General features: G+C 47.0%; 1 protein-coding gene across 1 annotated transcript in view; it reads left to right on the top strand.

Moving 5' to 3' along the window:
- MTMR9 (myotubularin related protein 9) overlaps positions 1-13,882 on the top strand; it is a 28,830-nt gene extending 14,948 nt beyond the window's left edge. The window contains exons 5-10 of the mRNA XM_054383604.1: positions 1,214-1,431; positions 4,052-4,213; positions 7,427-7,568; positions 8,870-9,090; positions 11,664-11,815; positions 13,719-13,882. Of these exons, the coding sequence (XP_054239579.1) occupies positions 1,214-1,431; positions 4,052-4,213; positions 7,427-7,568; positions 8,870-9,090; positions 11,664-11,815; positions 13,719-13,882 (1,059 nt within the window). The remainder of the gene's footprint in view (positions 1-1,213; positions 1,432-4,051; positions 4,214-7,426; positions 7,569-8,869; positions 9,091-11,663; positions 11,816-13,718) is intronic.
- The last annotated feature ends 2,322 nt before the right edge of the window (positions 13,883-16,204 follow it).

Consider the following 16,204-nt stretch of genomic DNA (forward strand, 5'->3'; position numbering starts at 1 on the left):
CTCTGGCAGGGGGGTTGGACTGGATGAGCTCTCGAGGTCCCTTCCAGCCCCTAACATTCTGTGATTCTGTGAACATGGTAACTTTCTGCTTTTCCTCAGCCCAGCTGAATACTTGGAGGAAGCCTTGTTCACTTATCTCTTGGAATTCTGAACCTTTCAAGTGTAAGGAAGAGGATAGCATTTGGCTTGGAGGGGTTGACCTTGTGGCAGTAATGCTGTCACCTCGCTCTGCCCGTGTTGGGCTTCCTGAGCATAGCTGGGCTTGCTGACCTGCTGCCCTCATGTTTTAGTTGTCATCTGAGCTGATGGGATGCTTTTCTGAATTGAAAGGCATTTACTGAAGAGAAATGGCAGCTCAGAAATCTGTGGACCCAAGGTTTATTAGTTTAGCCACTGGGTAAAACTGTACCTAAGAGGCTTTTTTAACACATGATTGACTGAGGTGTTTTAAAAACAGAGTTTGGAAGAAGATGGCAATCTGGGAAGGTTGGTTTATAAAGGAGCCAGCTGTAGGAAGTCAGTTCAGTGGCTCACAAAGATGATACTGGAGGAATGATTAAAGGGATAAAGCCTCTGAGATGTCTGTACTTCAGAAGGTGGCCTGCCAAATAATCCCTTGACTGAAACATTTGTTTTCCTTTTTAAATAAATTCAGTCCCTGCAAGGGAGTGCAGAATTCAGGGCAGAAGGAAGAAGCAGAGAGGTGTTTCTGTGCATCAGGCAGAGCAGATTGGGGGTTGCTTGTCTGTGTCCAGCTGTGGTGGATCCAACTTGAAGCAGATAGAAAGTGTGGTGTGGTGAGACCTGCACTTGCTGTTGTAACTCCACCGAGGAGAGGTGGAGACCCAGGAGGATGCCAGCTGAGTTTTAGCCCTGAACTGGTGGAGGAAGCTTTTTAAGGTTGAGCTGTGTCACTTCTTTAAGCATTCTTACAATGATCTGAGTTCTTCTGGAAAACAGGAGTGTCCTGTGTGACCTTCAGCAGCACACTTCTCCAGAGAGAGCCTTTCACCATGCCTGGCATTAACCCCCAGCCACCAGGCATCCATTTGCAGTCTGCGTGTGCAGACCCCCTAAGAAATCCTCTAGCGAAGGTGTGCTTCACCTCCTGAGTTTAGATCACCATTCCTGGCTGGGAGCTCAAGTTCTCAGTAGCTTTCAAGTCCCAGGCCTGCACTTGCAGTGTTCAGTTGCTGGTTGTTTGTCTCCACAGGTCATGATGAGAAGCAGCCAGCCCCTCACAGGCACCAATGGGAGACGGTGTAAAGAAGATGAGAAGCTGATCAATGCCACGCTGCGGCCTGGCAAGCGTGGCTACATCATTGACACCAGGTCCTTGAATGTTGCCCAGCAGGCCAGGGCCAAAGGAGGGGGCTTTGAACAAGAAGCACACTATCCCCAGTGGAGGAGGATTCACAAATGTATTGAGAGGTGGGTGGAATCACACAGGCTCTCTTCCCTGCTCCCCTTGCGTTGGCAGAGCCCGTCATAGTTCCCTGGAGTGTTTGCTGCTGTGAGAAATGGCTGTGTCCTGGCTCCTGGCAGCAGGCTCCTTTTTGGTGAAAGGAGGTGATGTGGGTGATAAAGAGCTGTGTTTGGATCCTTGCTCTGAGCCAGCCTGCTGCAGATTTCAGACATCAGGCAGTCTCCCTGTGCCATCTCTTTCCCTGACCATCTGTAGCTGCACTCCTGTGTTTCCCTTTGCAGTACTGCACAGGAATGAGCAACTCACCTGCTAGGAAATTTCTGCAATTGAGGACTGATGGAGACAAGCTTCTAAGTTCAGTGAACTTTTAGTCTGACCTCATTCAACTGCTCTTAAGCCTTAGTTTTGAGTGATCCTTCTAGAAAGCCATGCAGCCATGTTACTGGAGCTGTTGGAAAGCATTGCTCCCCTCATCACTGAGTGGGCTGGCTCTTGAGGAGCTCCTGTAAGGACTTTCCTGCCTGTTGCTTTATACTGTTTGGTTTTGCTTCTAAAGCTTTTATCTGGACAGAAGTTTGAAGAGGATTTTTTTATAAGTGGACATCAGCATCAGAAAGAGAGGAATTAATCAACCATGGTGTTTGAAGACTAAATGTCTCATGCAATTAATTGTGTGGCTTTGTCAGCTTTTCTGAGATTTAGTTTGCATCCTCTATTAGACCTGAGCACACACTGAAAAGGGCATTAATTTGCTTTTGATTCATCAGTAGTTTGGCACCCCTGTGAAACAAGACCAGAGAAGCATCTGGTTTAATCAGCTGCATGCTGAATGCCAGCTTTCTACAGCTTAAGGACATAAGGCAACAAATGCAGAGGAGATTCAAAAACTACCCAAACTAATCTTAACGTGGCTCTACATTGAGCTCTTGAGTCTAGTCTAAAATCTGCTTTAGAATGGAGCTTGTGTCCTTATGATGGATGGCTTTCAGATTACTGTTGCAGCTCTACAGGTGAAAACTGCCCCCCCCCCCAGACTTACTTCTACAGGTGAAAACTGCCCCCCCCAGACTTACTTCTACAGGTGAAAACTGCCCCCCCCCAGACTTACTTCTACAGGTGAAAACTCCCCCCCCCAGACTTAGCACTGAGAACAAAGGTGCAGCACTTGAAGCTTGACTGTCACTTGTTAGTGTCCATGCCAGGAGATAGTAGTCACACTTGTATTTGGTAGTGGGAGAGAGGCTCCTGAAACACAAGAAGGATAGGGCAAAGCACACCCAGAGGTCAGGTAAGAAGGAAGGCTCTGCCAAGGTACAGGCCAGGCTGGATCAGTGGGCTGAGGCATGAGGTTGATCATGACCAAGTGCCAGGTCCAACATTTGGCTCACAACAACCCCATGCAATGCTCCAGATCTGGGGAAGAGTGTCTGGAAAGCTGCCTGGCAGAAAAGGACCTGAGGGTGTTGGTTAAGAGCGGGCTGAACATGAGCCATCAGTGTGCCCAGGTGGCCAAGAAGGCCACCAGCATCCTGGCTTGTACCTTTGTTACCCACTTTTGCTGCTCAGCTTTGATCTCTGCACAGAATGCTCCTGGCTTGGATCATCAGTAATGTGGCCAGCAGGACTAGGGCAGTGATTGTGCCCCTGTTCTTTGTGCTGGTGAGGGTGCACCTTGAATAATAGGTTCAGTTTTGGGTCCCCTCTCCAAGAAGGACATTGAGGTGCTAAACTGTTTCCAAAGGAGAGTAACAAAGCTGGTGAAGGGTCTAGAACACAAGTCTTGTGAGGAGTGGCTGAGGGAACTGGAGTTTGGCCTGGAGAAAAGGAGGCTGAGGGGAGACCCTCTTGCTCTCCACATCTGCAGTGAGGTAGGTGCTGCTCTTTTCTCCCAAGTAACAAATGACAAGACAAATGGAAATGACCTTAAGTTGTGCCAAAGGAGGTTTAGGTTGAACATTAGGAACAATTTCTTCATGGAAAGGGTTGTCAGGCCCTGGAACAGGCTGCCCAGGGAAGTGGTGGAGTCACCATCCCTGAAGGAATTTAAAAGCAGTGTAGCTGTGGTGTTGAGGGACATGGTTCAGTGGTGACCTGGCAGTGCTGGGTTAATGGTTGGACTCCATGATCTTAAAGTTCTCTTCCAGCCTCAAAGATTCTATTACTGTGAGTACAACCTGCAGTTCATTTCCTTGCTAGGTGTAAGGATGTTGGCAGAAGTGCAACACTTGAGCAAGGTTTGGGAAGAAAAAGGGAGCAAATGCCATTCAATACCATCCAGTCCTTCACTGGATGGGATTCTGATGATGTCTTCAAGCAGCTAAAGAGTTTGGTGGTTCTGTAAGATAAGGAAAAGGCTGCACTGCTGTGATACCTTTGCAAAGCAAGTCCTTTTGAAAGGGAAGAGACAACTCATGTCCAAGGAGGGGGACTCTGCTGGCAGTTAGCCATGGCTTGGCATTAGCAGGTTTGCTGGCTGAGGGAACATCACTTCTGTAGGCTCACAGCTTGCTTTTGAGATGATTTGGGATAAACTGTAGTGCTTTGTTTTGGGATCACTCACTGTATTTCTGTGAGCACGTGGAACTGCGTGCTGCTGATCTCAGTAATGTTTTGCTTTTCCCAAAGGTTTAACATCCTGCAGGAAAGCCTCATCAAGCTTGTGGAAGCTTGTAATGACCAGTCACACAACATGGACCGCTGGCTCAGTAAACTGGAAGCTTCCAACTGGCTGACTCACATCAAGGAGATACTAACTGCAGCTTGTCTAGCAGCTCAGTGTATTGATAGGTAAATATCTTGTTCAGAAAACCTTGAATTTCTCATTTACTGGTGAGGGAGAGCTTGTTAAATACCTCTGCTTCCACATTAACTGTTAGTAATTGGCCCCTGTGAACTAGTTTGTACCCATGCAAGATGTTGTTTCACCATGCTTGAGGGAATGTGCCTCCAGTAAATCATGCTTGCCTTTTTAGAAGGACAAGCCTGAGGGAGGAAATCTTGGCTAAGAATAGATGTTAGATCATCTGGTTCAGGTATATTCCTGTGTCTGATGCAAGCAATCTCACTGATTTAGTTTTGTTGAAGGTTTAGGTTAGAATGTGCCCACCTGAAGTGCTGTTTGGTAGCCTACTAAAGTGAAAACTCAGACTTTATAAAAAAGGAAATCAAGTTTCTGCAGCTGGAAGTTTCCAACAGACCTCTCTTCTAGAGATCAAAGCAACAGCATTTCTTTGTTTTCCCCAGGCATTTTGGTTCAGTGCTTTTTTTTTTTTTTTTTTTTTTTTTTTCCGTCTTGAAATTTTTATCCCCCTAGTCCTGTCTAAGCAATTATCTTCAGCCCTTCCAAGTGCCTGTGACCTCTTTTAACCTGACATTCCTTTAATAAATACTGCTGGCTTGGCTGTAACTTGTCTGCAAACCTCAGGCTGGAGAGCCAAAGCCTAGCTGTCAGGTGCCAGGGTTTGTAAGACCAAGTGTGTGAGGGGGGTCTAAATGGGATTTCTTTGTGGTTCTGAGAGGGGAAAGCCCTTCTCAACACTCCAGGAAAAACCTAGATTTTTTTTTTTTTTTTTAGTTATTTTTTTCATTCCAGCTAGAGAATGTAGGCTGAAATGCAGTCTCATTGGGGAAAGTGGCCTTGCTGCATTAAAACATGAGCTGCTGTGCTTTCTGAAAGCACTGGCAGTGCCTGCTTCATTATTGACCCTGCCAGAAATAGGTTGCTCTTGGTCAACATCTTTATCTGTAATTCCTTCCTGCATGTGTATGATGAGAAACATTGGTGATGAAACTCTTGTGGTTTGTTTGGACAGTGGACAATTTCATCATTTTTATCTCAGCTTTGGTTTTTTTTTTTTTTTTTTTTTCCCTCTGTTTACCTAAAGCTGTGTCAGGCCAGCTCAGCTGGGGGTTCCTGGCTCACCTCTGTCAGAGCTTAGAGACTGTAGCTGAGCTGACAAGAATGGGTCAGTAATATTGGCCATGGGGAAAGGAATAACTGGGACAGGTATTGCAGTGTCTTAAATGTTTGGGGCCTGAAAGGTGAAAAGTGAAACTGGTGTTACCCTGCTGAGCCCCCTGTACACTTTGAGGAGTTCACAGGCTTGCAGTTAGCCTTTGCAACTGCCTGGATGCAATCCTGTGCAGCTTGCTCTAGGTGAACCTGGTTGGATTAGCTCTCCAGAGGTCACTTCCACCCCCCACCAGTCTGTGATTCTGTGATTTGCAATTGTGCTTGGCTATTAAGTGACCTTTTTGTCTGCCACTGCCTGAGGGAGGAGGAGAGAAAGTAGCTGAAGGTATCTGTTCCCTGCAGGTGGGGTTGTTTTAGATATAGGACTATAGACAAAGATGTCACACAGATTGAGGTAGAGTGGGTTCTTTTTTCCTGCTTTTCACTTCCTAAAACAAGTAATACCTTCAGGATTTGCTGGATTGATCTTTGTTACTCATGCTTTGCTGCTTACCTTGGATTTCTGCATAGAATCCTCCTGGCTTGGCTCAGCAGTAGCATGACCAGTGGGACAAGGGCAGTGATCATCCCTCTCTACTTAGCACTGATGAGGGTGCAGTTTTGGGCTCCTTGCTCCAGGAAGGACATTGAGATGCTGGAGCATGCCCAAAGAAAGGCACGAAAACTGGAGAATGTTCTAGAACACAGGTCTTGTGAGGAGTGGCTGAGGGAACTGGGGTTGATTAGCCTGGAGAAAAGGAGGCTGAGGGGAGACCACCTTGCTTGCTACAAGCAGTGAGGTAGGTGCTGGTCTCTTCTCCAAAATGAGTGATAGGACAAGAGGAAGCAGCCTCAAGTTGCACCAGAGAAGGCTTAGGTTGGACATTAGGAACAATTTCTTCATGGAAAGGGTTGTCAGGCCCTGAAACAGGCTGCCCAGGGAAGTGGTGGAGTCACCATCCCTGAAGGAATTTAAAAGCAGTGTAGCTGTGGTGTTGAGGGACATGGTTCAGTGGTGACCTGGCAGTGCTGGGTTAATGGTTGGACTCCATGATCTTAAAGGTCTCCTCCAGCCTCAAAGATTCTATTACTGTGAGTACCACCTGTAGTTCATTTCCTTTCTAGGTGTAAGGATGTTGGCAGAAGTGCAACACTTGAGCAAGGTTTGGGAAGAAAAAGGGAGCAAATGCCATTCAATACCATCCAGTCCTTCACTCAGAAGCACATGGATGGGATTCTGATAATGTCTCCAAATACAGCCTAGGATGGATAGGAGGGCAGGGAATCAGGTGTCCTGGACAGTCCCTGTTGGACCGTGGGGAGTGACAGCATGGAGGTGTCTGGCTGTCTGCAAAACCTTCCTGCCCCAAACTCTCTTCACATTGTTCTGCTGATTCACTTGTGCTGGCTGGTGAGTGAGGAGCCTTGGTGCTGGCTCTTTGACAAGCTGCTTTGCTCAGCACACTAACTCTGTTGCCTTTCTGAAGGCTAAGCTCTGCCTGTTCATTCTCCTATGCTTACTTTTTTTTTTTTTTTTTTCTTTAGTAAACTCAAATTACGGCCCAGTTTTGAGCAAAAATCTCATGGGATTGTTTTGCAAGAGCATCTGGGTGGGTGGGGGATGATCAGTCTTCATTGCAGTGCTTGTGGGAAGACTTCAGAGTCCTTAACAACCCCATAAATGACACAAGCAAATGCTGAGCTGCATTCCCCTGCTTTAGCTCAAAGGAGTACCGATTGAAAATAGTCAGAACCATAGCAGAGCTCTCTCTGTGCATCTTCCATCCATGTGGCAAAGGGTCTGGTTGCCAGAATGCTTAGCAAAAAATGAATTCTGTAGTGATGAAAGGCCTGGGAAGTGTTGATGAGGATCCAGCTGGAGCAGGTAGTTATGCTTCTGTGTGGGGTGGGGAGGGAAGAAAGGGTGAAGAGGCAGCGAAGCATCATCAGGGTAGCAGTGCTGGTGCCCATGGGGTGTAACTGTGTTACGTCCTTGGGATGTGCTCTACTCATTCACACTCCTATTCCTTTCCACCTTGGTTTGCCAGGGAAGGTGCATCAGTGTTGGTCCATGGGACTGAAGGAACAGATTCAACACTCCAGGTAACTTCTCTGGCACAGATCATCTTGGATCCGAGGTGCAGGACCATACGTGGCTTCGAATCCCTTGTTGTGAGGGAGTGGTTGCAGGTAAGAAAATGTCCTTCTGCTCCAGGGACACTTGTGTTGAGAAATAGCCTGAGACACAGCAGGCAGGTGGGGCCTTGGTGCAGCCCTGCTTAGTGTGAATGGCTTCTGTCCTAAAAGCAACATCACTGACTGAGTCGTTTGTCCAGGAGCTACTGGGAAGAGTCCAGTGGAGGGCTACAAAGATGCTGAGGGGACTGGAGCATCTCTCTGACAAGGAGAGGCTGAGAGACCTGGGGCTGCTTAGCCCAGAGAAAAAGAAGAGTGGGAAGGAATCTTCTCAAAGCTTGTATCAATAACTAAAGGGTGGATGTCAGGAGGATGGGACCAGACTCTTTTCAGAGACCTGGGACTGCTTAGCCCAGAGAAAAAGAAGAGTGAGAAGGAATCTTCTCAAAGCTTGTATCAATAACTAAAGGGTGGATGTCAGGAGGATGGGACCAGACTCTTTTCAGAGACCTGGGACTGCTTAGCCCAGAAAAAAAGAAGAGTGAGAAAGAATCTTCTCAAAGCTCATATCAATAGCTAAAGGGTGGATGTCAGGAGGATGGGACCAGACTCTTTTCAGAGACCTGGGACTGCTTAGCCCAGAAAAAAAGAAGAGTGAGAAGGAATCTTCTCAAAGCTCATGTCAATAGCTAAAGGGTGGATGTCAGGAGGATGGGACCAGACTCTTTGCAGTGGTGCCCAAGTGACAGGACAAGGGGCAGCAGGCACAAATTGGAACACAGGAGGTTCCATCTGAACATGAGGGAAAACTTCTTTCCTATGAGGGTGACAGGGCACTGCCCAGGGAGGGTGTGGAGTCTCCTTCTCTGGATGTGATCCTGGCAAACCTGTTTTAGGTGAACCTGCTTTATCAGAGATCCCTTCCAGACCCTACCATCCTGGGATTCTGTCCCTCTGGCACTCACTCCATGAGGTCTCTGCCTCTCAGGGTAGTTTTTTGGGTTTGTGGAGCTGCCTGTTTTGAGTGCTCAGAGGGAACATCTCCTCAGAACACTCTTCAGTGTGAACCACAAAACCTTAGTGTTTCTGCAGCCGATATCCTCAGCCTTGTCCTTCAGTGCACCTGTACCTGTTTGTTCTTGGTGACAGTCTCTGACCAAGCAGAGAGCTATTTACAGAACTTGAAAAAAGGCCACAGAGTTGGTCATGGTTGCTAGCACTTTGTTACTGAGTGCTTGACAAGATTACAGCTGTAGCAAAGAGCAGTAACAGCACAGCTGCACGGACGGAACGAGCTCTGAAGCCTCTGCTATGTGTGCCTTGTGTGTGATGCTGTCTCTGATTCTTACTTCCAGGCTGGTCACCCTTTTCAGCAGCGCTGTGCCCAGTCAGCCTACTCCAACAGCAAGCAGAAATGGGAGGCCCCAGTGTTCCTCCTCTTTCTGGACTGTGTGTGGCAAATCCTTCGGCAGTTCCCCTGCTCCTTTGAATTCAACGAGCAGTTCCTCATTATGCTCTTTGAACATGCTTATGCCTCACAGTTTGGGACTTTTCTGGGCAACAATGAAAATGAAAGGTTGGTGAGAATGATGTTTCAAGGGTTCAAAGCAAACAGGCTGTATCTGACAAAATATCTACGTTTCAATAACTACATCTCAGTATCTGAAGGGGACCTACAGGAAGGCTGGGGAAGGACTGTTTAGAAGGGCTTGGAGCAATAGGATCAGGGGCAGTGGTTTGGGACTGGAGCAGGGGAGATTTAGGCTTCAGAAGACATTATATTTCACTGAATATAAAGGACAGCAGTGGAGGAAAAAAAACAACCCTTTCAACCAGGTTCCAATCTGTTATCACCTTGCAGCTTCCAGAAGCAGGGCACAGAAAAACATCCTTCCTTTCAGACCTGCAGTTTGTGGTGCTGGTTTAATTGGTACTTATCATAATTCCTCAAGTTCCTCTAGCTGCTGGATATGAAAGACAAAGAGCTTTTTCCCCAACTCTCTGGGACAGGACTGTTTAGAAGGGCTTATAGTGATAGGACAAGGGGGAATGGTTTGAAGCTGGAGCAGGGGAGATGTAGGTTGGACATTAGGAAGAAGTTCTTCACTCTAAGAGTGGTGAAACACTGGAACAGGCTGTCCAGGGATGTGGTTGAGGCCCTGTCCCTGGAGACCTTTAAGATCAGAATTGATGTGGCCCTGGGCAGCCTGATCCTAGTTGGAGATGTCCCTGCTGACTGCAGAGGGGTTGGACAACATGACCTTTGAGGGTCCCAACCCAATGCAATCTGTCAATGTGTGTAAAGATGGGAAGAGGGTGGTGGGGCTTATGTGTCTCCCATAGCTTCTGTTATTGCAGTTACTTACTCACAGAATGGTTTGGGTTGGAAGGGGCCTCCAAAGGTCATCCAGTCCAACCCCCTCTACAGTCAGCAGGAACATCCTCCACGAGATCAGGCTGCCCAGAGCCTTCTTGAGCCTCACCTTGAATATCTCCAGGGAAGGGGCCTCAACTACCTCCCTGGGCAACCTGTTCCAGTGTTCCACCACCCTTATGGTGAAGTCCTGATGGAATGTTAGGGAGCTTGTCCCTCTTACAAGTGGGGCAGTGTGACTAAAGAAATCTATGATGTAGTCAGGGAGTTGAATTAGTCTCCTTCGTGTTGAACCTAATAACTGAAATTGTCTTTTTTTTTGTGTGTCCTTGAAGAATTTCCACCCATCCCCATTGGCCTGTGTTAGAAAGAGTGTGACCAGCAGGGCTGGACAGATGATTGTCCTCCTGTAGTCACCACTGGTGAGGCTGCACCTTGAATAGATTCAGTTCTGGGCCCTTCACTATGCCCAGGGAAGTGGTGGAGTCACCATCCATGGAGATGTGTAGATGTGGTGCCAATCTAGCAGTGGACTTGGTAGTGTTAGATTGATGGTTGGACTCCAAAGGTCTTTTCCAGCCTCAGTGATTTGTGATTCTCTTAAATTTGTGCTTGAGCTTGCTTCCAAGCTTGTGACATTTGAGGTTCCTGAGCATGCCAGCACCTAGGTTCTGAATCCTAGCCTGGGTTAGGTGCTGGGCTGTACCAGTGAGGCAGCTTTAGGCACACCCTGAGCAGTAGGGCTATTGAGAGCAGTAAACAGGGTGGAGCCTGGGAGGACTGGAGCCTCCCATGGCAGATGGCAGCTGCCAGAGAGGTTTGGATTCTTCTTTTGAACTTGACAGGTCTATTCCCAGGACTTCTGACTCCAGTAAGACCATTTCTGATGGTTCCCTGCTTAACTGAAGACCACTGAATGAGTGGAAGGGAAAAACAGAACCAGATAAGGAAGGAAATGTAAAGCTTCCCATAAACCTCCCTGCCCTTAAAATAATCTTTGCTTAGAAGAGACTCTTCTGTCTTCTGCAGTGCTGCTAAACCAGTCATCCACCAAACCAAGTTAGACTTGAAACCAGTAAGATGAAACCTGAAAGAGTCTTGAACACTGCATGGAATAACCTGCCTGTCACATCTGAGAGCACAGAGATGTTTGAGGTCTGCTGTTAAGCTCCTGCTGCCTGAAGCATGCACAGGGACGGTGGAGCTGCTCTCTGGGTGCCAGTTTGATTTGTGAGTGCATGCAGGATGAGGTTTGCCAGACTCTAAGGAGGGAGATCCCGGTGTAACTCCTGGAGGGATCCAGGACAAGAGATTTGGCTCTGTGCTCTGATGCCTCCTGCCACTAGAGGGACCTAACCAGACGTGCCCATCACACAGATCAAGCAAGGACACTGCTCTAATGTTCTCTGAGAGCTGCACCTCGATCCTGCGGTGGTGCAGACCTACCACACCTCCCAGCCCTATCTTAACACAGGACTTCAATCCCCTTCAGAGCCACTTTGGGCAGTGACTGATTCTTCATCCGGACAGAAGGCAGGCAGCTTCCACCCAGCTTACAAATGGGATTGCCTCATCTTTTCTTTGAAACTAATTGTAACCAGCTAGATTGAGTAAACTTCTTTAGGTTTACACCTTGTGTGCCATGCTGGTGAGAGATAGGGAAGGGATTAGCCTGAATTGTCTGATGTGGGGAGGCTCATGGGCTTCTGACAAAACTATAAAGAGCCTTTACAGTATACAAGTAAAAGCTGACTTGTTCCTTTGGCTTTCTTTAGGTCTAAACTGAAGCTGCCACAAAAGACTATGTCCCTGTGGTCCTGGGTGAACAGGTCTGAGGAGCTGAGCAAGTTCCAGAACCCTCTTTTTGAGGCCAACAGCCTGGTGATCTGGCCCTCGGTCGCCCCGCAGAGCCTGCAGCTCTGGGAAGGTGAGCCAGGCTTGCTCTCTTGCAGGCACCTGTAGGTTTTGTGGCTGCTTGTGAAGCTTCTGAAGTGTTCACTCCTCTTGTCTGTGCTCCAGTTGATGGAAATCTCACTCCCGTTGAAGCCTGTTCCAAAATATTTTTGGGATGTGCCATCCTCAGGGGCACTGTGCTTTCTCCTTCTGAGGTTTGATGACTTGCTGCTCTCTGCCAGGGAGCCTTCCTGGTACCATTGTACTTCTGAGCATGGGATTTCTGCAGTGATTATAGCCTAACCTATGATTGTCCTGCTGCCCTGATGGTTTTGTCCTATATCAACCAAGGCTTCTCTTTCTCCATTACCAGCTGTGTTGGCCAGGATAATCTGTGTGCAGTGGCTGCCCTACTGCAGGACTTTCTCCATCCCATCTACTCTGAAGAGTTAATTACAATGAAGCAAGCAGGGAGGGTGGAGACTGAATATGGATTGGTCTGATCTATATCTGCACCTGGGTTGGGGCAGCCCTTGGTATCAGTACAGGCTGGGGGATGAAAGGATTGAGAGCAGCCCTGCAGAGAAGAGCTTGGGGTTATCATAGAATCCTAGAATGGCTCAGTTTGGAAGGGACCTCAGAGATCATCTGCTTCAGCCTCCCCACCGTGAGCAGGGATATGCCTCTCAACTAGACTTGGGTGCTCAAGGCCTCATCCAACCTGGTCTTGAACGCATCTAGGGAGGAGGTATCCACAGCCACTCTGGGCAACCTGTTCCAGACTCTCACCACCCTCCTACTGAAGAACTTCCTAAGAGCCAGTCTAACCCTGTTCTCCCTCAGCTTAAAACCATTCCCCCTTGTCCTGTCTGTAGACACCCTTATGAAAAGTTCCTCTCCAGCCTTTCTTCAAGTACTGGAAGGCAGCTCTAAGGTCCTCCTGGAGTCTTCCCCTGGCTGAAGAACCCCAGCTCCCTCAGCCTATCCTTGTAGCAGAGGTGCTCCAGCCCTTGGGTCATTTTTGTGGGTACGGGTGGATGAAAAGCTGTCCATGAGCTGGCAATGTACACTTGCAGCCCAGACCAACCATATCCTGGGCTGCACACAAAGCAGTGTGCCCAGCAGGGCCTGTTGTAACAGGACAAGGGGTGATGGGAGATTGGGACTAGAGAGAAGGAAAATTGTTTACACTGAGGGTGGTGAGATACTGTCACAGGTTGCCCAGAGGGGTGATAGGTGTCCTATCCCCAGAACCATTCCAGGTCAAGTTGGATGGGGCTCTGACCATGCTGATGCAGTTGAGTGAGGATCAGAGGATGTTAGGGGATGGAAGGGTCCTCTGGAGATCAAGTCCAGCCCCCCTGCCAGAGCAGGACCATGGAAGCCAGCACAGGTCTCACAGGAACGCATCCAGACAGGGCTTGAAAGTCTCCAGAGAAGGAGACTCCACAACCTCTCTGGGCAGCCTGTTCCAGTGCTCTGTGACCCTCACAGTAAAGTTCTTTCTCATGCTGAGGTGGAACTTCCTGTGCTGTAATTTCCATCCATTGCCCCTTGTCCTATCCCAGGGCACAAGTGAGCAGAGGCTGTCCCTGTCCCTTCCTTCCTGACACCCAGATATGACTGCTCAGTGCAGGGCAGGTGGACCAGATGATTTTTAAAGATCCCTTCCAAGTCAAACCATTCTGTAGTTCTGAACTAGAAAAAAAAGAATGAAAGTCCCTCATTTTTTTTTTCCTTTGTTGACCTTGTTGAATGGAATGGTGAACTTGGGAGAGCAGGGTCAGTATTTCTAAATGCTATTTAGAGGGAAGGGTAAGGAAAAACTGCCTCAACTGGATGCACATGACTTGAGAGCTGCTGGAATGTGAATAATATTTCCTCCTTTTAGAAGAAGGAACCCTTCTGACTCATTCCTGTTGTGTCTGGGCTTTCAGGTGTCTTTCTGCGGTGGAACAGGCCTTCCAGGTTCTTAGATGAAGCCCAGGAAGAAATGATCAACATTATAAAATACAACAAGGAACTTCAGGCAAAGGTTAATGCCTTGAGGAGGCAGCTAGCAGAGATGGAAACAGATGATAGGATGCAGGAGAATCTGTGAGCTGCCAGAGCTTTGCCTCAGGTCTTTGCTTCCTGGTTCCCTTTGCATTAAAGACTAACCGTGGAAAGTGCATGAATTGCAGAGTCCTCTGGGTACAGCTGACCCTCAGTTCTCCCACTGCTGAAACCTTCACTTCTCAATATGTCCCTCCCTGCTTCCTGGGAGGGATTTCTGTTTTGTTTACAGAAGAAATCCACAACTGGGCACAGTGTCCTCTCTTGGCAGCTTTTGTCTTGAAATCGTGTGCAGCGTCAGCAGAAGCTGGAACTCTTGACCTCCACCCAACTGTATGGATGACCAGGATGGGCCAAGAGAAGGGATGTTTCAAATTAGTTTGGGACTCTTTTCTGGTTTTATTGAACTCTCGAAATACTCTACAGGATTCAAATAAGAAGTTATGTGCAGTTAGGTAAAGGTCTTTTGTCTGAAAGCACCTTTTATTTTCCAAGAGTAAGTAAGGCAGCTCAGTTCTTCAGTTTGCTAGGAAAGAAAACCCAACAAACCAACAAAGAAACAAACAACACAAACCAGAAAATGGGATCATCTAACTACAGCTTCTACCAGTTGATGTGATCCTCTCAGTAGGCCTCACATCTAACACTTTGGGATTTTGTGTTAAGCATTGGCTTGGGAGCTGTAAGTTTCATAGCAAACCAGAGCAAGAAATCTCAGTGCAATACAGAACTGAAGGAGGGATTCTGCTGCTAATGTTTTAAGCCATGACCTTCAGGTGGAATTGTCTCTCATGGACAAATACCTCCTAAGGAATAACAAACTGTTTTTTGTTTTGCCTGGAAAACAAAAAAGGTCAAGTAGTTGGTGGAGATGTTCACTTGCAAGACTCTCTCAGTGCTGTCCTTTTAGCTAGAGTCCAGCTTGGGAAGTTTGAACTGCACTGCCTGGTTGTGTGCACTTGAACAGGTTCACAGCATTGCTACAATGCAAGGGCAGTGCTTCCTCTACAGCTCAACAAAACTTCTGCTCCTCCTGCTGAGATTTTATTATTATTTTTTCTCTTTCATGCTCTTACTATACATTTAGTGAAACATCAAAAGCAGAAGTTAGGAGTTAAGGTGATCTTACATGTCAGGTTGCTGCTGCAGATTCAAGAGGCCACCACACTACAGAGTTAGAATAGTTTAGATCATTTGTAGCTGCTAAAACTGCTTAAAGACTTTAAGCTTCTTTTTTTTCAAAGTAACTTTGTGTCTTGTAGCTGATCTTTGTGTTTCTGTGACTGCAGTCTGCTCTTACCAATTTCCCTAGAGATTTTTTTATTATTATTATTATTTCTCCTTTAAAAAGATGAGTGGTCTGAAATATTCAGTCACCCAGGCATTTGTTCAGCTTGATTCCATTGGTAGCTGGGCATGGCTGAGAAGTCTTGAATTAACAACAGTGCTTGTGCCTGGGATTGTCTGAAGAGGTGCTTGCTGTGAGCCTGCTTCTGTTGAAAGGAGTGGAACTGCCCTGGGTCAGCACTGAGCCCTTTGGAAACTGTTGAGCTTCCATGACATCTTATGCTGCTTTGGTATGAAGCAGCCTTTATTTAAGAGCCTTTATTTAAGACTTAATTATGTGACAGGGTGGAGGGTTTTTAGTTGAAGTAGCTGGAGAGTAATCTGCAGAAGTCATATAAGCATTAAAAAACAAAGTTCTATAACCAAGGAAGCTATAGAAACTTCTGTGATTAAGTGCTACCTTAATGCCTTTTTTTCTTCAGTCCTTATTTCCTTAATTATTTTCATCTTGACTAACCTAAACTTTTAAACCAGATAACTTGGAGTAACTTTTAAAAAGATCAATTTTTAAACCAGTGTTCACTTAAGGCAGGAGAATAATTCCTCCTACTCACCACAGCAGTTTCCTTTTAGGTTTGGAGGGTGACAGTCTTGTGACCAAGGTTTGATTTTTACTTCTCTTGGTGAACTGATGTGGGGAGTGCTTCTCAGGGTGGCTGCTGATCTCTACTGCATAACAAAGGAGGTAACAAGTCACCCATGCCTGCCTTCCACCTCCAAAAACTGGTTTCTGGAGCTGCCTTCTGGGTAGATTGCTGATGTAAGCCCTTAAAATCATTGCCCACCCTTTAAAAGAAATCATCTCTGGGCTGTGCACCTGCTGGCTTTGGTATCCCCCATCAGAGTCAGACTTGTACAGCTGAAATACATCATCCCTAGCCAGATGGGTAGGATTCCAAAGGCACTATTTTCCCCATAACAGCCTATACACAAAACACACTTAAAGGTTATGTAATTTCCTAACATAGTAATTATATATTGAGCTAAATAATAGAGAAGCAAAGAGGCTTTTGTGGATCTA

Source organism: Indicator indicator, chromosome 9 (genome assembly GCF_027791375.1).
Source record: "Indicator indicator isolate 239-I01 chromosome 9, UM_Iind_1.1, whole genome shotgun sequence".
Lineage (NCBI taxonomy): Eukaryota > Metazoa > Chordata > Aves > Piciformes > Indicatoridae > Indicator > Indicator indicator.